Source organism: Natator depressus, chromosome 1, assembly GCF_965152275.1.
Source record: "Natator depressus isolate rNatDep1 chromosome 1, rNatDep2.hap1, whole genome shotgun sequence".
NCBI classification, from domain to species: domain Eukaryota; kingdom Metazoa; phylum Chordata; order Testudines; family Cheloniidae; genus Natator; species Natator depressus.
In genome coordinates, this window is record NC_134234.1 from 238,601,956 (window position 1) to 238,623,644 (window position 21,689).

Genomic DNA, 21,689 nt, shown 5'->3' on the forward strand with positions numbered 1-21,689 from the left:
TGTAACATGAAGTTGAGATAGTGCCTAAAAGCATTGATGCAAACACCTACAATCCAATCCTAAGGCTCTTCAGGCGGCCTTTGGGTGCCAAGGCAATGAACATTTGCACTAATCCACTGTTTCTCTGAAAAGTTTGTCTGTGTCTATTAAAGCCAGGTTGGAACTAGGGCTGTTAATTTAGATGCCAGGAGTGGAGGTAGAAGCTCAGCAAATCCAGTCATTATGGATATTGCCAGTAGAAGTTTGTCTCTGTCTCGATACCTCATGACACAGGGATTGGGATGCCACAATCAGTTTTTTCAACATTGTTGAAATAGTGTACACTTGCTGCAATTGTTTCAAAAACTCCCTTTGCTTTTGTAACAGCAAAATAGCCACATCCGTCAGGTCAGTCCGGGCGCCCCCTAGAGTCACGCCTTCATGGCGCTCAATATAGAGCCCTGCCAACCTGCCACCCCCTCATTTCCTTCTTACCGTCAGTGATGGTAGGCTGAAACTTCCTGTAGCTCTTGCTTTAGCAAGCATGTTCAACTCCAGTTGTTTGTATATAGTTAGTTTATCTTAGTAGTTAGTAGTTACTAGTCAGTAGTTAGTGATTAGAGTTGTTTGGGGTCTTTACCCCCCTTCCGGCTCCCTGGAGCCATGGTCTGCCATGGTCCCCAGGGTTTAAAAACTGTGTGGTCTGCATAGAGCGCGTGCCAAAGAGCGATCCACACTCCTCGTATTTACGGTGCCTATGGGAGGGTCACCAAAAGGATCGCTGTAACATCTGCTGCGAGTTCTGCCCTAGAAAGGGAGCAGTGGCTTAAAATGATCCTCATGGAGGCAGCTCTGCGTCCCCATTCGAACCCAGCTCCTAACACTTCCTCGTCTACACGGAGCGCCCTGGCGTCATCATCAAGTTCGGTGCCGAGAAAGGACTCATCCCGGGACTCTTGGCACGACACCTCCTGAGGCCCAGCAGAGAGCAGGCACTGGTCTCACTTGTCGGTGCCTCAGAAGAAAAAGAAGCCAGACAGTCAGTCACCTCTGGCTAAAGCTTAGGAAGCGAGACCCCAGGCGGGCCACAGCTTGGAATCCTCCATTAGGGCCTCATCGACTCCTGCCCAGACGAGGTATTTGAGTCGGAGCCCCCCACATTCACTGGTTCACTGGAAGCTTTCGAAGCTGCTCGGGATCTGCTGCACCTTACAGCGCCATTCTCGCACCCTAGGAGGGAGGAACCTCCGGCACTGGCGATCCCACCCACCCCCAGGTGCAGTCAGGAGGGAAGCCAGCAGTGATGTCCAGGCATTCCCTCACGCCATGTCCTTCGGCACTGGCCCACTCAGACAGAGAGCCTAGTAGCTCCCCAAGCTCTCGACGCTTGAGGCACCGAAGCTCGGCTCTTCCGTGGTCTTCGGTTTCAGAGACCTCGGAGTCAGAGTCTGACTCCTACCGCTGTATATTGGAGGAGCCAACGATCAAGGTGAAGGCGAGACATGCGAGAGCCCCAGCTATGGCCACCACAGTGGCTATTCTAGACCCCCTGGGCCTTTCACCAAAGCCAGGGAGGGATCCAAGGGCACTACTCCTCAGCGTCTTCGGTGGCCTCAGTCACATTTGTCCCACTGTCAACCATGCAGCTCACCTCGGCGCTTGCCCACACGCCAATGCCATCGGCTGTGGCATAATCGCTTGCACCAGCCTCAGCCACGGCGACTCTTTCAACCTCGGTGGCGACAGCAACCTCAGCACCACCTGCTGCGCCAGCGCCAACAGCATTTTTGGCACCGATGATGACTTCGGCACCAATAGCGGCACAGACAATGGCTCCACCACCTTCATCGGCTCAGGCAGCTGGTTCAGCACTGGCTCCACCGGTGGTACCATCAGTGCCCATACCAACGCCAAGTTCAGTATTGACAGCCCCAGTGCCGACATTCCACTGAGAGTCTCAGGGCCCCTTTGGAGTTGATGACAGGGAGCATCTGCTGTTTATAGGGGCTTCCTCCTAGTCGTCTCCAGACGAGGCATTGGCAGGCACAGCCATAGCCCTGGTGCTTGAGGACAGCAGGGTGCTACAACAGTTGCTGCAAAGGGCTCAGGGTCTGGGCATTAAAGCTGAGGTGGTGGTCGAGGAGGCTGATCACATGGTGGATATCCTCGCCCCCTCAGGACCTTCTCGTGTTGCCCTAACACTTATTAAGACTATTGTGGATACCACCAAGACCCTGTGGCAGACCCCAGGTTCCTTGCCACCCACTGCCAAGCACAACGAGAGGCGTTATTTCATACCCTCCAAGGAGTACGAACATTTGTACTCCCACCCACCTCCCGACTCTCTTGTCATGGAGGCTGCTAATCAGCGTGAGCCGCAGAGTTTCCAGGGGCCCTACCCTAGAAACAGGGAGGCTAAATGACTCGACCTTGTTGGGAGAAAGGTCTACTCTACAGGGGGTCTTCAGCTCCATATTTCGAACCAGCAGGCCATCATCAGCAGGTGCTCTTATAATACCTGTGCGGCAATGGCCAAATTTGCAGAGCTCCTCCCTTCAGACTCCTGACCCGAATTCTTGGCCTTGGTGGAGGAGGGAAAGCTCATCTCTCAGGCTTCCCTCCAGGCCGCTTTGGACGGTGCTGCTGCCGCCTCTAGGGTCATGGTTACTGGGGTGGCCAGAAAAGGGGCTCCTGACTCCAAGTCTCGGGGCTCCCTTATGAGGTCCAACAGACCATTCAGGACTTCCCATTTGAGGGTGTGACTCTTTTTTTTCCTCTGATAAGACAGACAAGAGGCTGCATAGCCTGAAAGACTCACGAGCCACCCTCAGGTCTTTGGGCCTACACACTCCTGCCACACAGTGAAAACACTTTAGGCCTCAACCTCCTCAGAGGTTCTGTCAGCAGAACCTGCCAGGACAGTTCTCTGAGGAGGAGCAGGAAAAGACAACACCCATCCTCAGGCCAGGGCTCTGGCCAACCCAAACCACCTTCCGGCCCCAAACCGGCCTTTTGAAGCTGTGGTCGAGGACGGTGCACCAGAACAAAAAAACTGGATCTACCTCACCTTACCTTTTCCTCCCAACTGTCCCCTTTCTACTGTGTATGGTCCCGTATCACTTTGGACCACTGGGTGCACCTCACAGTAGAGAGGGGATACTCCATCCAATTCTGTGCCCTTCCACCCTCCCTCTTCAGGGACCCTTCTCATGAGCAGCTCCTTATTGAGGAGGTGCAGTAGCTCTTATCTCTAGGGGCAGTGGAGGAGGTTCCTCAGGAGCACTGGGACGAGGGCTTTTATTCCCGGTATTTCCTAATGCCGAAAGCCAAAAGCGGCCTCAGGCTTATCTTGGACCTGTGAGAACTCAACAAGTTCATGAAGAAACTCAGGTTCTGCATGGTCACCTTGGCCTCCATCATCCCCTCACTGGATCCAGCAGATTACTATGCCGCCCACAACTTGAAGGACACATATTTTCATATAGCAATCACTCAGCCCCACAGGAAGTACCTCAGGTTTGTGGTCACCAGTACCCACTACCAATTTACTGTCCTTCCGTTCAGCCTGCCAGCAGCACCCTGAGTCTTTACCAAATGCATGGCAGTCGTTGCCGCAATAACATGTCCATTCCAATACCCACCCTTCTTCACCTCTGGCGAAGTAGCAGGCAAGAAGGAACTGAGGCAGTGGTGGGTTGGCAGGGCTCTATATTGAGCGCCATGAATGCGCGACTCCAGGGGGCGCCCGGACCGACCCGACAGATGCGGTTATCGGGAAAATCTTCCGGCTACCATGCACATGCACGCACCCCTGATTGGAGTGGACATGAACAACACATCTCGAAGAATAACAGTTACGACAATGTGAGTAACCTTTCTTTGTTGGGTTTTTTTGTGGTTTTTTTTTTTTTTATTTTTTATTTCAAAAGGTTTATTTGGTCACTGTACCTGAACTGACAATTTAGTAGCGATCTTAGCAGCTCTGGTGATGTCTTTCTCATCTTTCATCATCCTTAAATTTCAAAACTTCTTAGCTTTCCCGAATGAATGGTCATTTTAGCATTGGGACTTAATCACTGGCTTCATTTAGGTAAGTGTTAAGCTGAGACTCCTGTTTTCAGGCTAAGCTTTGTTCTGTTGTTACCTCATCCTCCCAGTATCCTAAATTCTGTTTCTCTGCCTCGTATCGCTTGTGACCATCCTGTAACCTAGGCTGTCAGCTTCCTGGGATGTGGACAGTTTTCTTTGTTTCTTCAGTGAATATGTAACTATTGTCTTGGTTGTGTCATCTGTAGGGACTGAATCTGGGACTTACAGATCTGCAAGCATGAGTGTGTACTGCAGATCTCCTTAGATCTGGGGCAGTGGCAGATTCATAAACGTGGTACAGCCAATAGAAAGGGAGAAAGACCCAAACTCTGCTAGCATGAATTATGTTTAATACGGTGGGGCACTGAGCAGTGTCTCCCTCTAGTTTTTCCCACCCACGTGCGGAATGAATTTTGTTATGTGCACCAATATGGAGGTGATGTGTGAGAGGTTTGGAGTGTGGGAGGGGGTTCAGGGTTGGGGTGTAGGCTCTGGGGTGGGGCCAGGGATGGGGGGTTCAGTGCTGGGGCAGAGGGTTGGGGTGCAGTCTCTGGGGTGGAGTCGGGGATGAGGGGCTCAGGGTTGGGTGCAGAGGATGAGGGTTCCAGCTGGGGGTGTGGGCTCTGGGGTGGGGCTGGGGATGAGGGGTTTGGGGTGCAGGAGGGTGCTCTGGGGCTACAGCAGGGAGAGAGGACTCCCTCCAGCTCTCTCTCCCCACAGCAGCACCTGGGCTGGAGGGGGAGAGGCACCTCTCCCTGCCACAGCAACTCCAGGGCTGGGGCCACAGGATAGGATCCCCTCCCGCAGCAGGTTCAGGCTGGGGGAGGGGCTCCATGACAGGGGCAGGGCTGGGTTTGGGCCGGGTAGGGGTGCCCCAGCTGTAGCAGATCTGGGCGCCCCGGGCTGTGGCAGAATTGGGGCCGGGGGAGGGGCACCACAGCAGGTGCGGGCCGGGCTTGTGTTCGGGGCGCCCCTCCCCGAGCCGTGGCAGGGTGGGGGCCAGGCTAGGTCGGGGGAGGGGCTCCCCTCCCCCTGGCTGTGGCAGGTCCCCGGGCAGGTTCCCTGTGTATCTGTGCAGCACTAAATAGGCTGCCGCACAGCCGCAGAGCTTACAGGGAACTTAGGCACTGACCCTAATTAGGATTCCTAGGTGCAACTATAATATAAATAATTATAAATGGCTTTACAGACCCTGACAGATCATCTTTTAAACAGTACAGTAAATATCTCTTGCAACTAAATTTCATTTGCAACTACAGGTAGTTCAACTCAGAACTGAGGAACTTGTTGTCCTGCCTGTCCTCAAATTTTGCAGATTTACACTCAGTTGATGTTTTGGCAGATGTCCAAAGAAGTAACCTAAAATGTCTTTACTTTTTTAGTCTTTATTCTTTGTCTCAGGAAGGGAGCTTTCTCAAAGGCCATACCCAGTGGGCAAGTGATTGCAGGGTCTTTGGACAAGATTATACTTCTTGTTAAATTAGATTTACTATGCTTGTGCCTGGATGACCTTAAGCTAGAACCCATCTCTGTTGGGAGAACTCATTTTAGAGTCTGCTAGAATGGAGTTCATTTCAGTGCACCTTTCTAATTTAATGGAATTCTGGTTAACAATAATTTACTCAATTGTTTTCATTGTGAGAGAGATTTAATTGGGGATCGGTCCTGCTTTGAGCAGGGGGTTGGACTAGATGACCTCCTGAGGTCCCTTCCAACCCTGATATTCTATGATTCTATGAAATTGACATTTTTAGACCTTCTGCCCTTGACCTATTGAGGCTGAATTCCTTTTGTAGAAGTATCAGTGTTAAAGTGGAGAGGAGTATCAGCACAGTTGTCAGTCCTGGGAGAGTTCTCCTGGTTATGTTACTGGACTAAATAAGCCTTTCTGAAGTGTACATTTAACTAGTAGGGACGGGTGTGGATTTTTGATGTAACTACATTACACATAAAATCACACATTTTGAATTTGTAGTTTGTTTAAATGAAAAATGGGTCCATGTTCAATCAGAAAACTTCTCATTTTTAAAAAATCTGTTTTTTAGGCACAGAAGCAACATTTTCTTTGTATCCCTGTAACTTAAAAGGAAGACAATTTGTTGTGGGGATAGTTCGGATTTTAAAAGTATTCTGACCCAATGTGCTGTCTATGTAGTTCCATCAAAGAAGATACCTTTATGGCTGTAAACCCCTTTTAAAATATTCATAAATATTTTGTGTGTATGCAATAATATTGTTTTAAAGTGAGAATGGTGAAACTATGTCAGTTCAGGTCACTGGACACAGAGGGCTTGCCCACACTAGTGGACTTTTTAATGTCGACTGATTCCCAGTTAACTCAAGATAGATAATGTGTTTGTAAAGTCACTCCACAATAGTTTGTTCCAGAATACAAATGTTTGCAGTTGAACCTAAGCTGTGTCCGAGAGAGACGTCTTTGCTACAAAAACAATTTCAAATTCCACCTATCTAGAGGATCTGCAATTTTTTCTTCATTCTACAATATACTGTCTTTTTTTTAAAAATGCTTGTTTTCCATTGTTAAAATACAGCAATCACAGCTTGTACGCCAGTGATAATCTTGCCTCCCACTAAACAAGAACAGCAGCAGAGGCAGATATTGACCCCCTCCTTCACTTCAAGGTATTGACCCTCCTTCCTTCACTTCACAGCTTATCTAAGACCATTTAAATGCTACGATTACTAAGCATAGACATTTTCTTCTTTTTATTTTTTTGTTAAAAAGGGAAAATAAATTAAATGGGAAGAAAATAGTTTGGTAATAATAAGATTGCACTGCACTTATCTAAGACTATTAATGCTCTGTTCCCCCATCCTCCTTCCCCTCTTGTATTCTGCTCCCCTTAATGGATGAATCAAGTGTAAGAGACAGGAAAAAAACCACTTGAATAGGATCAAATAGGAGAATAAGTAAGGATAGAAATGGGGGGGGGGGTAATTAAGTTATATTTTATTAGAGTTCTGTGAAACTCACCCCTATTTATTTTTTTAAAGATAGCAAAAATCCCAAATACTTACCTGTAATTGTTATACCAATGAGTTTTATGGCTAGTTGGAACTGTAGGACTCTGTCTGGCAATTAATTGTGAACAGATGCATTGCTGTGCAAGCTCCTCAAGACAAATATGCAGGATCAGGCCTTTATTAGGAAATAGGAATAGCTCACTACCTACTGTCTCTGTCAGGTTGCATTATATAGAATATGAATGTAAGATACAGTCCCTCTCTCTTTGAAGTCTATAGCAAAAATGTAATTGATTTCAGTGGGAGTAGAATCCCACTGTGAAATGTCAGGTCCGAAGAGCACAGGATCATTCACTGCCAGGAAAATAAGCATGTGGTATATACATCAGTAACAATAATGTAATGAGTAAATAAGGAAAAAGCGGAGTGGGAAAACATTCATAGTTGGTCATATTTTCCCCCTTCCTCATATAGAGGGCATTGAAGAGACCTGTTCTGTTAAACACTGTTTTAAAGTATTTTGGATTTTGCTTTTAATTAATGTGGGTAGGAAATGTAATTTCAGAATTGTAGGATCTAAATCACAAAGGAGATGGATCTTTAAAAAACAGACCAAACATGCTTTACTCAGGTTTCAGAGTAGCAGCCGTGTTAGTCTGTATTCACAAAAAGAAAAAGGAGTACTTGCGGCACCTTAGAGACTAACCAATTTATTTGAGCATAAGCTTTCGTGAGCTACAGCTCACTTCATCGGATGCATTCAGTGAAAGCTTATGCTCAAATAAATTTGTTAGTCTGTAAGGTGCCACAGGTACTCCTTTTCTTTATGCTTTACTCAGTGTTTTCAGAAGTGATTTTTCCAGTTGGTTATAACTTTATTTTTGTTGTTAATGGTTCCCTTAAATCAAAGTGTATGCTCAATGAGGGCTGTATATATGCCAATTCTTGTAGCCCTGTTTGAAAACAGGTTAAAAAATTACAGCGGGGAAAAAATATTTTCCCCCATGATTCAACACAATTACAGGGATTTTGTTCAAACTTTTTTTAAAAAAAAAACCTTTCTGCACAGTCTGATCTGAGCATGAAAATCTTCAACTGAAAAGGTGAACATTTTATGAAGTCCTGTAGATGTGAAAATGGATTTGTTATGGTAACAATTTTGCAACCTTACCTATAGTGGGTGAAGCTGTCATTTTCAAGTATCCCTATTGCCTGATAAAGGTGATAATCCACAAGAAAAAGAAATGCCTCTCTGCTAAAGTGAATTTTCAACTATGTGGAATAATGGACTTGATTTGAAAGTCAGTGAAATTGTATGTCATGTGAGAAGAAACAGACTGAAGCTAAAGATAGCAATGCTATGTAGACTTTCAGTGGCTGATGGTGATTTTGTATTCTGTGGGATTGTATCCCTGTTTGGCCAGGAAGACTGATGCAGAAAGTGTATGAAGGAGAATAAAGGCATATTTAGAGCACTCTGAAGATGTGGGTGAGATTCTTAATGAGGTGGAAAGAGGAATAATTCAGTGTATTTCTGCTGAACACAGCCTTAGTTTCCCATTTATGGATGTCAGTACATAGGCAATATGCTAGCCGCACTGAACATTTACTGCTGAGTGTACTGCCAACACTGGGAATTCCGGACATCTTTTCAAGATAAGATAGGCATATGATGCAGAAAAGCACAATAGTTAAAGATGGAATGGATTTTTTTTTAAAGAGGGTAACTTTTCATGTGACACTTTTCCTCCTCTCTTACCACCTCATATAGGATAAAATGGTAAGCAGTCTGTGTTGTTTTCAGGACAGTGAATATGTAAGTAGTACTTTTGGAAATTGGCCAGCAGAAAACAAGAATCTCAGACAATTAATTCCCCTTTAGAAATCAGTCTTACCAGCCCCTTTTAAAAAAAAAACACATTTAATATTTTGTCTTCAAATGTTGTTTACATATTCTTTACTCTAAAATGAAACCCCATTCTCCCCATCTACTCCGATCCAAGCCCATGCCCACACTTTGCCTGTGACTACATTTTATACTCTGGAATCAAATATTTTTGCTAAAATCCTGTCTCGTCCTTTTCTAGATGGAAATGGGGACTGGAATTAATTAGATGCTTAAAAGTCAGTACATTACCCAGTGAAGTGCTTCTCTACTTAGCTGTAGAGATCTGAGAATTTCCAGAGCACACTGTATCCTGTGGCAGTGCATTTATACACACACAATTTCAAAATATATTACCAACAGTTATTAGAATGCTTTGTTCATCAAAGCTCTTTCAGATACAAAATTGAGTGGTCTGTTTCAATAGGAATGGAATACATCACAATAGATTTCAGGATATCATTACTTACATCACAGTATAATGGGGTCTTACCTCCAGGTTGGATGTAGAAGCAGTTAAGCTGAGTTTCGTGCACCAACTTGCCCTTATACCTCACCTCAGGTTCACCAGGCAGAAGACTGGGTAGTGGGTGATATGCTGAAGTGGCTTGCCGAACAAAGGCTTGAAACATTTTATATTTCCAAAGGTAGCTTTGCACAGCTGAATCTAAATATTCTGTATATAGCAAAAGTAGATTCCTGATAGTCAGTGGTTTCCTACTTGAGTATCATTTAAACCTAATAGCCACAAAACTTGCCCAGATGTTAAACCCCGTCTTGCAAAAGCTCTTGTGACCAAAACTACAGAAACTATTGTCCAGCTATTTGAAACTTGACCAACGTCTCTTGCATTATCTTTTCTTCCCTAGCTCTTTACTCCTAATCCTTTTCTTGTCCTGTGTGTCTGATGCTTGGTTAAAGCCCTCACTTCCCCCAATGGTTTTACAGGAAAACTTGGATTGAGAAGTGAAGATAATGGGCTCCATCCGCCTGTCAGCTCATCACCTCACTGAGTCATGGTGATCTCTGGTTTTTGTAAATCACCACTAACTTGTCTGATATCTTCTTGTGTTTGAAGAAAGATAGGTTTTGTCTAGGGGTGAGTGGACCTCAGGCCTGACATAGCCAGAAAACTTCTCCTGGAATGTGAGTTTTGTTTTTTCACATAGAAACTTATATTTGTAACCATTTCTCAAAACAAGGAAGATAAATAGGGAAGAGAGTGTACCATATGATGCATATACAGAATAATTAATGTGTGTAGTTGATGTAATATAAGATGCTTGATGCTCAACAGATCTGCCTTTGTCAGAGCAAACACTGAAAATCAGCATTAAACCATATTTTCCATTAAAAACATGAAACCCAAGTACAGGATGGCATACCCTTTAAAGGACAAGGAATGTGTTCTATAATAAAATTCAGTTCAACTGTTCCAGTGTCATTCTATAAAGTTTGCAAATGTGTTTTTAAAAACCTGAAAAACAGTAACTTAGTGTTGGGGCTCAATCATCCCGGTCTAGGATTATAAATACTATTAATGACCGGCATGGTTTATATTATTATAATTTCTCTGCAATTCAGAGTTTGTGTTAATCGGCAAATGAAAGTAATCCTAAAACATTACATCTGGTTAACTTCCTTCTAGCCAGGATATTGCCATCCTAGAAATGTGCATTCCTGTTCTAAAATCTACAGCTGTTATTTGCTGATATATTGCTTAAAATTATAATAAGAAATCCTCTCTCCACCCATTGTTGTCATTATTTTACATATGTATGCTCTCCTATGCCTTTCTGAGCTTGTGTTTCAGTGATACTGGGGTTATTTTTATATGAATAACAACCAGAGTTCCATTAGCCAGGGTAGAAATTTGTAAAGGATGTAAGCCTCGTGCTTCAGGCCAGAAGTCAACCACAAACTGCCGAGGGTTAGGAATGAACTTCCTCTATTTTTAAGCTCATCCATAATGGTCTGTTGTAGAATTTCTTGAATCTTTTTCTGAAACATCTGGTAGTTTTCACTGTTTGAGACAAGATATTGGATTAGTTGGACATGCTATGGCAATTCATTTGCCTCTGTGTCAAACTTTGCAGAAAGTCAGTGTTCACATTCTTTGCCTAACAGGCTGTGTTGTCTGCATATACTCTACACAATAACTTATATCTCAACACAACATCTTTCAATGTGGGGGGGAGGGACTTGGGGGAAAAATGAAAATTTAGATCATACAAAGCCATCAGGGCTTGTAGTTTCACGTGAGTAGGTCGAGGTGTTATGTAATGTTTTAATTAGGTTCTTTTCTCTCTCTCTCTCTTTGGTTGGCTCCTCTCTTTTTCTTTTTTGGTTTCTGTCACATGAACATTTTGTACATCTCATCACACAGAAAATAAAAAGCTTCCATAATGCCCTAGAAGAGCTTCTTGTCACTGAAAGATGCGGTGCTGGGATTTAAGTTCCTATAGGCCAAGAGTTGAGGCATTTTTGTATTTTGAATTCATGCCTTTCAGAAGTTGGGGTTCAAGTTTGTAATCAGCATATGATTTCCTTAAAATAGGTTCAGCAAACATTACGTTGTCAGTGGTTCAGCCAGTTTTGTTTCCTTGCTTGAGAGAGCTGAAAGGTCCAAGTGCAAGATTATAGGAGGCAAAGTAGAAAACCAAATGTAGGAAGTAATAGTTCTTGATCAAGAGACAGCCACACATGGAGATTCTTGAGAAATCAAATTAGTTAACCTGAAACTATCTTTGAGGGAATTTCCAGTTTGTGCAGAGTTGATGGAAGTATAGCACCAGGAGGTAGGGGTGGATGAGAGAAAGGAAGACGAAGGATGTTGAAGTGTTTCTTTCCCAAGAAATTGTTTGCAGTGAAAAAGCCTGTTTGTTTTCCCAATATAATTGAAAAGGCACATTTGTTTTCTGGGAGAACCTGTTTTTCCATGCCTCTGCAGATTTTGCGAAATGTGAACCTCCTGATTTGCAGATCCAAGTTCTTATTTAACACACAACTCTATTCTATTTTCGGGGGTCAAAAATCCCATTTTCAACTGGGTTGCCTTCCTGCCCTCCTTCAGCATTTAAAAAGTGTCTGGCTATTACACCAACAGGAAATTGATGAGCCTATATGTTCTGCTGAACTAACCTGTTAAACTGAAGGTTTGAAACAGAGAATTTGCTGCATATTTCTTTTTTAAATCACATTGGTGAAAAACTTGATTTCAAAACTAAAGGCATAGTGAGTAGCCATACAGACTACTCCACTCAACAATTATCTTATTTGAAAAGTCAATCAATCTGCCCATTTTACAGTAATCTGAACCTTAATTTAAAACACAGTTAAACCAGAATTGATAAAATAGGATATATAAATACCCTAAAACCAAAAAAACCCTAATCAATTAACAAAGGGAAAACACAACATCATTCAAAGTATAATCACACTTACTAAAATTCAGGAATTATAGAAAGGGGGAATTTTAATACCCTGTAGATTTTCCAGCATTTGAAAATGTATTAGCCATACGTATGTGAAAAGGGGATGAAGCTGCAACAAGATGTCAAAGCTTTTCTTGTAAACACAGTGTGAACTTATCTATGATTAGAATAAACCAAATCCTGTTTACTCTTTTTTTTTTTTTCCTGAGGGAGGCATGCCTGCTTTTTGTGCCCAAGAAATTTTGCCTGCTAAAATCATATTTCTCATTTTCCTCTGGAAACTCTATCTGTGGACAGATGTCTGCATTATTGGAGATAAATAATAGTGAAGTATGGCAGAAGAGAGGGCTGCAGAGGATTCAGTAGAAAATTTATTTTTTCATGTATTACAAAATTTTAAAAGGCCAAGACAAATTGATAAAAGCGCAGTCAAAGGGTGTGATGTAAACATGAACTGCAAAGCTAAAGTGAAAATTGAGTTAAAGGGACACTGCCAACCTGAAATTGCACAATTGCAAAAAGAGTTTAAAGTAGTTTCAGATACTACATCAGCTTCTGAGTCTCCAGCCAATTTTTATGGCTTTATAATGATATCTTCCTATTTTTTAAAATGTTTTTCTTACTGCAGTTACTAAATGAAAGATCCATCCAAACACAGGAACCTGAAGAAACAGTGAAATTGACCATGCACAAAATGTCAAATACAGAGAGTAAACAAATTGAAAAAATACAGAGGAAAAAGTTACAGTAATCTTTACACGTTACTCGTAACAATAGGTACAAGTTTGAGAAAAGTTGGATTTTTGTGCTTGATGGTGTTCCTTTAAGCCCAGAACTACAAATGCATTTCCATTAACTAAGGTCTAGAAGCATTCAGCGCAGAAATAAGCTAAAATTGATCATTATAGGCAGAGCTGGAAGCAGCATCTATAGTTAAGGTTGCTTAACACTTTCCATTATAAGCCCTTCTTTTCAAATGCTTATAATTTTTCCAAACTTTTAACCATTTGGGCTGAAAGCTTCCATGCTTCCTCACTGCCCCATGCTTGTTTTGTTTGCTTGTTTGTTTTGTTTAATTTCAGCAAAAATGGTTCATCTATTTCTGAGAATGAGGTTGGGGAAAATAGGTAGTTTTACAAAAGTTAAATTATTTTTGTTTCTTTGAAGGTCTCTAGCACCTCTGGAGTTTGGAGCAGGAACTTAACACTTAGCAGGAGGGTAGCAGGATCGAAGAGGTGCTTTTTGAGGGCCCCAGAAATATACACCCAGATTTGGCTGTGTTATAAACCTCTGAAAAGTGCTACAACAGATCTTGATAGAGGCTTTTGGGGAGACATTGTAGGAGCAGCTGCCATTTCTTTAGCTTAGGGAAAGGTAGAGTGGAAATAATGAAGGCGCTAGGGGGAAGGGGAAGTGCTGCTCTCGTTCCTTCTCTCTAAAAGCAACATGAGCGCTCCCTCTCATCTGCCCAGTTTGGGGGAGCAATGCTCCTGCATGCTTTCCCTCTTCCTTGACTGCTACTGCAGTGAGTTCCTCTTTCTGTTTGTCTACTTTTACCACTGTGATAAGGTGGGCTGAGAGCCAGAAAAAGACCATGTGTTCTAGTTTCATCTCTTCCACTGGCTGGTGTTAATAATCATCTGCACTTTATAGCCCTTTTAATTGAGCAAGGCCTCCTACTCCTACCTTACAATTCAAATATCACTCCCCATTTTACAGATTTTGTAACTGAGGTAGTAATAGGTGAATTATGGCACTGCAGGGAATAGAACCCAGGGGCCAGATTATGTGCTGTGCCTGTAGCTCAGGATGAGGAGGAAAAAGTGACTTTAAGCCCCGTTTTTGCCTCCCAGAGTCTGTGGTACCTATTGACTATTTTACTGCCCAGATTTTTGTGGTGATAGATTTCTACTCTACGGTCAGATCATTTGTTGTAGATGAGGGCCTTGCCTCCCATCTTTTGTTTTGATAGTGTGCCCTAAGAAGTTGATGGAGACAATTGCATTCCAGATCTTTGAGGAATCATGCAGATTACCTTTGAAGCCCTCTACTGATGGGATATTATGAGAGGAAGGACAGTCTTGTAGTTGAGACTCAGAAGATCAGGGGGGAGGGGACAGGAAGGAGGCAGAATCTTCCCCCATGTCTTTTGTATTGTGTAAAGATAACTCTGAAAATGATTTTATTTTCCTTCAATAAAATATTTTCCCTGCTTGTTTTTTCACCTTTGAAATAATGAAAATATCAAGTCTTCCTATCCCTGTTTATGTTGAAAGTGGATTGGGAGTTTTATCAGCCTTTTAATTGAAGGAGAGAATTCTTCAATCTTTAACAGAGAGCTTTTTTCCCAGCTGCTTGTTAGTTGTTTGAGTTACAGTAGTGTTAGCAAAAGCAGAGAGTTTTAGTCTTAATAAAAATCACTTTCCTGCTCAGTTAATCGGGTTTTACTTCCTTGATAGTTGTGGTGTCACAAACATGTTAATTCTTGAGTTCTCCAGAGAGTTTTCCAGTAAAATGACAGATCTGACCTGAATTTATATCATAAAAAGCAAAAGGAGACAAAACAACTTCTCAGGCCTTCTTTGCCTCAGTTATACATCATAGAGAAAACAAAAGGGTACAATCCCCCTCCACCCCCCTTTACAGGTGATCTTTAAATGTGGGCTTAGCAAGAAGATGGTATTTTATTTATGATTGACTGTTAGTGACTGACAACAACAAAATAGTTGAGAGAGGAACAGCTTTTATGGGAATACAGACTTTATATAAAATGTTATCTTTCATGGGGGTTTAATATTGATAGGCTTTAAAGTTACTTTTCTTTATCAAGATGAAGATTCCAGAAAAATAGTTGTTTCTCATGTAGCTAAGGCCCTGCGTTTTGGGGTTTTATTTCATTTAAAATTTCCCAGGAATTTAATCAGTATTAAAAAAACTTTTTTTTTTTTAAAGGATGATTGATAAAAACCAAACATGAAGGCTCCGGGGCCTGGGGGGGAGAAGGCAGTCCAGTATTCATGGGGAAGACAGCAGCCTTCCATTCCCTGGAGGCTTGTTGCTGCAGAAATCATGCAGTCTTGGCTACCAGGGCACAGCTCCCTGAGTGTCTCACTTGCCTACTGTCCAAGGGAAGCACTTGGAGCCATTCTGAAGGGCCAGAGTCAGGAGGAGGCTCTGTCTGGCAGAGAAAACAGTCCAGAGTTATTGCCTATGTCCCTACTTGTCTCATTCCCCTACTGCACAGGGAGTCGGGTGATAAAGGGGCGAGATGTGCAGGGAGCCCCACTTGGCTGCCAGGATGTGGCTCCCTGCCTGTCTTGCTACCGCTCGGCACAGCAGCAGGTGCCGAGTGGCAGTTGACTTCTGTGGAGGCGCACTGTGCCTTTTGGCAGGGACACTGCAAGGGCAGAGCCAGATCCAGGGCATTCCTGCATTTGCAAAATACAGGTTAAAATTGATAAAATCCAAATTCTTGTTCGTGTCAAAACCCATGAATTTTGGGAGTCAATTTGATAAAAAAACAAAAATTTACTTATAGCCCTGTTCCAGAAGAGCAATTACTGTAAATTCCTTAGAGAGACAAGGTGGGTGAGGTCATATCTTTGATTGGACCAAACTTCTGTTGGTGAGAGAGAGTAACTTATGAGCAACACAGAGCTCTTTTTCAGGGACCAGCATGGCTACAACTACATTGTAAAGGCCTTGGTTTTTGAGGGAACTGGAGATGATGAAATGGATAACTGATCATAGGTTTGTTCAAACTTATTTTTAGTTTTGCTGATGGATGAATGTTGAGTGACTGTTGCCAGGATTCTTTTCTAATCAGTTATTTTTATGCTGAACATTCCAGAAACTTATGACACAGAATCATTTCAAGACTTTTTTTCACCTGGATAAGTACATGCCAGCTTCCTCAAAAGTGGTCTAATGTTACAGGACTTTTGACATTTTGAGAAGGAATTGCAGATTTGCAGTGTCTAGTATGTTAACCAGCAAATATTTTAAAATTTCTGATTTAAGTAGAGCTTTTCCAAGTTGATGCTTAATAAAAGATGACCTAATCCGACCTCGGTTGGCCCAAGTTGTGTGGCTTCAAGGTGTGCCTTGCACCTGATTTGTCAGAAGACCTTGGGGGGCGGTGCTGCATGGCTGAGTAAATGAAATTTTCAAACTGTTGGAACTAAAGATAAGGCTGAAAACATTACCTTTTTGGGTCAGTACGCCACCTGAGGGAAAACTGACATTCCAGAATCTCCAAGATCAACTCAAGTCTCTACTATAGTATCTCTGGACGGTGCGGGGGGGGGGGGGCGGCGCTAGCCACCAAATAAGACTAAAATTCTGAGGAGGAAGCTTTATAATTAGCTTTGATGTTGTGATTTAAACATATTAAATAATTTAGTTTCCATAGTAAGCCATTGACTGGTTTTAAATCATTGATTTGATTCACGTTGGTAAAATTCTTTAGTTAGGACTTAGAACCAAACAGCCACTTTCTTAGAATCCTGTTTAGAATGTATAAGGATTGACTATTTTTAATATTAATCCTATGATTTAACTAGTTAGACTGGAATTAAATCATCAAACTCGATTATTTGATATTTATTTTGATCTGATAGTTGTAATGCTTTATTTCTAGTTTAGTTTAATATTATTAACAATAGTTTAGTTTTGGTGATATGTTTTCTTAATTTTGTTTTTCTTTGAGTCTTAATAAAATTTATAAGATTGATCCTGAGTCACATTTCTTTCAGTAAGCAGTATGGGTCCTGACCAGCTCCCCCTAATTAGTCTTTGGTTCTTACAGAGTCCATGTGGTTTTGTTAGCTCTATCAGCATCTTCTGATATCATTGTCCATTATGTGTTTGTTTTGCTAACACCCTGTAAAGCCTTCCTGGAATGGATAAAAGAGGCCTTTCAGTAGATTTCTTTCTCTCTCTGGAAGAGATCTCAAAGGATGAGGAGTATCCTTTTCGTCCTTTGCTAAATGTGTAAGTATAGTGTGGGGGAAGCAGAGACACATTTTGCCTGTGAGATTACCACTTGGCAGATGATACTCAGATCTAATTTTTTGTTTGTTTTTTGCCAAATACTGCCTGATAGAGTTAGGGGAACGGATGGGAGCAATCTGGTTTAGACGCAATCTAGGTGAGACAAATTATTGTAATAAGTACTAGAGTGCTTCTAGAGAATTTGGTGGTGTGTGAGTTCACCTTTTATTACAGGGATATGCCAGGCCCCTGCCATTACAGTTTTTGGAGTCTGGTGTCATTTTAGATTTATTGATGCTCCTGGATTCTTAGGTACTAGCTATAGTATGTATTGCCTTTTCTATCTATCTATCACTCTATCAGGAGCATGTGGCTGTTCCACTCTTAACACAGACTTTGCCCCAATAATCCATGCCTTAGTCATCTAAGGGCTAGTCTACACTTGCAACGCTAAAGTGCTACCGCTGCAGTGCTTTAATGCGCCCTGTGTGATTATTGTGTTCCATTGACTTGTAATTGATTTTAGCGATGTAAATCTCCCAGGTGTCAAATATAAATTTCTTAAAAAACAAAACAAAACCCTAAAACTCAGTCACACAAACACCTGATTTAGCAGTTTATGATAATACCAGCGATAGGAGGCGGAATAAAGATTTTTGACTAAAGATATGGCAGGCAACTATGGTCTTACACGATGACCAGTCCCATATTAGGGACCCATTTACAGCACGGAGCACCTTGGCACAATTGAAATACAAGTTGGACATGACTGGGTAGATGGGACTTTGCAGAGCATTTAAAATGGTTTGTTAAAACTCTTTAAAACAGTGTTCAGTTTTAACTGTATTTTAATCACATCTTTCCTCTACTGTATTGTAGTGGAGGATTCAGTTATTGTACTGTTTGTAGTGTAAACAGGACCTAACAGAACAATGAATTTTTCAAATATTTGGTATAAAAAAGGATGTTTAATTTTTGAGTTTATGCATACTCTGTTAGTAATTAGGGATCCTAAAAATAGATCCCATGTTTAGTTTTAAAGATTTGCAGTTTAACATTCCTGACATTTAGTGGTTTGTGTTATAAACTCAGTGTTTTTAAATGTAGGGTTTAAAGTTTAATTTTCTTTTCTGTAGAGGATGTTCATTATTGGCACAATTCACACCAACAGCTCTGTTACATATTTATACATGAGTTTTGGAACCATCACAGCCTATAGTATAAAATGTCTTATTTAGACAAGTAATAAAATCATCACGACTCTACTCTGAAAATTAATGATGAGATGCACCATATATAGTTTTAAAATGTGCTGTTCATTGCCTATTTATTTTGTGTCCTCCTCCCCCCACACTGCCAGAGCATTGTGATTAAATCATATTTAAATATAATCTTTTGGAAAATTTAACTTCAGTCCTTTTGTAGTTATACAAATGACTTGCAAATAACAAATGGCTGAAAATTTGAGGGGAAATAGGGTGGAGGGCTCATTGCACTTCTGTTCCTTACAAACAGCTGTAAACTAATTTTCTTTTCAAATGTTAACAAAGGCCTTTCCAGCTTAAACCTCCTATGCCAAGTTTTCATTCCACAATTAAGCTGTGGAAATAGATGTGTAGAATAGAAGGAGTGATCGCGCTGGGTCACCATAATACAGAGAGAGTTACAGGACACATGACAATGAGTTTAATTAACTGTCTGAATGTGTTAAAATGCTGTCTTCTATTTTCATTTCCATCCCTTTCAAATAAGGTCCTGTCCCAGCTGTGCTGACCATGGCAGCAATAACTAAATTGTAATAAGGTTACAGTTAGCACAGTTTCCCTGATCTGCGTGGACAGGAGCTCCTTTCTGAGACTCTTGACAGCCAAACATTGTTACAGCTGTACCCCACTAGGTACATTCAGTTATGTAGCATGTTTCTGATTGGAAAACTTCTTGTTTTGCACTGAACAATAAGGTCATGCTAGCTATAACTCTGTTTATTGCAGTCATTGTGGTTTCATTACTACTGTGGACAGGGCATAAGCCTGGATGTTTTGAGAATTTTTTATTATCAGTACATTTAAATCTGCTGCTAGGAAAAGCTGCAGGAAGTTATGTTTGTGGACTAGACTGTATTTTCCAGTCCTGGGGTTGGTTGCATCTTCTAGTATAGAATTTGCTACTTTTTGGGGAGAGGGAGGAGTGGTAATGGGCAACATTAAAGGTGACCTGCAAAGGGGGAAAATTGGGGTTATGCTTTTCCTTTGTATAGTATGTAAGAAGGGTCTGCAAGGTTGTTCTTGTTTTTTAAACATTTTTTTCGCTTGTTTGTTGCATTACTAATTCAGGTTCTGTCTACCTGTAATACACTGATAAGTGAGATCTAGTAAAATAATGACATGACAAAAGCTAAGCAAATGAAAGTCAAGTAATTTGAGAAGAGAAGAAGAATTTGTTTTTTATTGAGAACTGTTTAACTCCAATAACTAACATTGTGGAGAAAAGGATTCCACACTCCCATGCCCTCAGTGCAGGCTTGAGAGCTAGCAATGTATAGTCTCTGAGATAGCCATTAAATTCTCCAGCAAAATCAGGGAAGACCAGAGTTGACATATCTGTAATCAGGAAAAAAAAAAATCTTTTAAAATGTTTCCTTAAAAAAAAAAATAATCCTTTGCAAGTCACCTTTAACTATCCACTCCAGAGAGAGTTGCTGTCAGGTGGAATACTATGTATGAGAAGATGCTCATAGTTTGTGTTTGATGTGCATTTACAGTGTCCATTTATGGAATTTGGTTTTATGATAAGGAAGAATGCCAAAGAATTGCAGAGCTCATGAAAAAGTAAGTGATGATGAGTAAACAAGATTTTTGTGCTCTTTATGTGTATGTACGTCTGTATATACATGCACATTATATTGCTTGGATGGTATTACTCCTTTGAATATTAACCCCATTTATACTGGACTTGTTGAAAATAAGCTTGTCACACATCACTAAATATTATGTATTTAAAAATAAATGTGTACACAGAATACAATACCTTTACATAATTCAGTATCTCTCAAACTATATCAGAATGTAATGGGTCATCTGATTTATTCTCTAAAACCTAACAGATCTATTTCGGAGAGTGGCTCAATGAAAAGTACTACATTGGGGTTAGAATGGATAATTTCCCCCCTCTTTTTGGGGACCTATAGTTTTAAAAGGAATTACCGTTACAGGTGTGCAAGAAAAGGGGTAAGTGGGGGGAGGGGGCATTCATAAAGGATGCCTGCAGCTTTTTTGTGTATTTTTATATGTCCTTTCCGTGTTAACCTTGAACTTCTGTTTCTCCCTTTTTTAACAAAATGTGGAAGATTAAGTTCTTTGTCATTTTTCTGAAACGTAAGGCAAGGTCTTAATTAGCTCTGACTTCAGTATATTTATTTGCTTAATAAAACAATTTTCAGTGTTTATACAATCAAATCAGAGATCAAACACCTCACATAAAACCATATATATTCTGTGCAACATTTCATTTCTGATAGTATTACTGATGTCCACTCACCTAGCTTTTTCACTGCTTTCTTTAAGAGTCCAGTGCTGGCAGAGCCCATCCCTTCTCTGCTTACTGCTCTATATCTAATGGCTGGCTCCTTTACCCTGCTATATGCCTGCTTTTTGGCAACATTTGTTTGTTTGTTTTTTTGATGGGGAAGGGGCTGGAGGTGCTTAATTTTTGATGAAATGTTGTAATCAAAGTTTTTGAGGTCTTAGGGTACGTCTGCACTGCAGCACTAGTAGACATACATAGAGCAAGAAATACAGAGGTTTATAAGACAGCAAAAAAAGATGATCACTGCATTTCCTACCGCACTGAAGTGGCTAAATTGTGACCCAAGAAATAGTTGATAGAGAAACAATTTACGGAAATAAGCAATGATCCCTAGGAAACCTGGGCTTTTAACAGCTAATGTTAGTTAACTAGCTCAAGTTGCAGTTGATGGTAATTAAGTACTCTCAAACTGGTAATTTACTACAATAAAGACTAGTTTTCAGAGGATTCATGCTATTGGAAACCATTTGTAGTGGTTTATAATAACAGCATTTCATATAGATTAAAAAATACCCTGTAGCTCAGCCAAGTGGCTGTGTGCTAGAACTCTTAGCATTCTGCTGCAATTATAAAACAGCTGGGGCAGGAAATTGGTCATTTACTACTGAATTGTGTCTGTTCCCCACCTCCCACCACCAGTCAGAACTAAATAACACAATAAATTCCTGTGCCTTCTGACTGTGGAACCTGTGATTGAGTTTCAGAAATTCAAGTCTTTATGCACAGAATTTGGAGGAAAC

General features: G+C 41.4%; 2 protein-coding genes across 4 annotated transcripts in view; one reads left to right on the top strand and one right to left on the bottom strand.

The window, feature by feature from the left end:
• CACNA1C (calcium voltage-gated channel subunit alpha1 C) overlaps nt 1–9,642 on the bottom strand; it is a 714,429-nt gene extending 704,787 nt beyond the window's left edge. The window contains exon 1 of the mRNA XM_074938754.1: nt 9,432–9,642. Within this exon, the coding sequence (XP_074794855.1) occupies nt 9,432–9,570 (139 nt within the window). The 5' untranslated portion in view covers nt 9,571–9,642. The remainder of the gene's footprint in view (nt 1–9,431) is intronic.
• DCP1B (decapping mRNA 1B) overlaps nt 1–21,689 on the top strand; it is a 58,035-nt gene that overhangs the window by 12,918 nt on the left and 23,428 nt on the right. For all 3 annotated transcript variants that reach the window (XM_074938778.1, XM_074938786.1, XM_074938792.1), the window contains one exon: nt 20,126–20,192. In XM_074938778.1, coding sequence (XP_074794879.1) covers nt 20,126–20,192 — 67 coding nt within the window. The remainder of the gene's footprint in view (nt 1–20,125; nt 20,193–21,689) is intronic.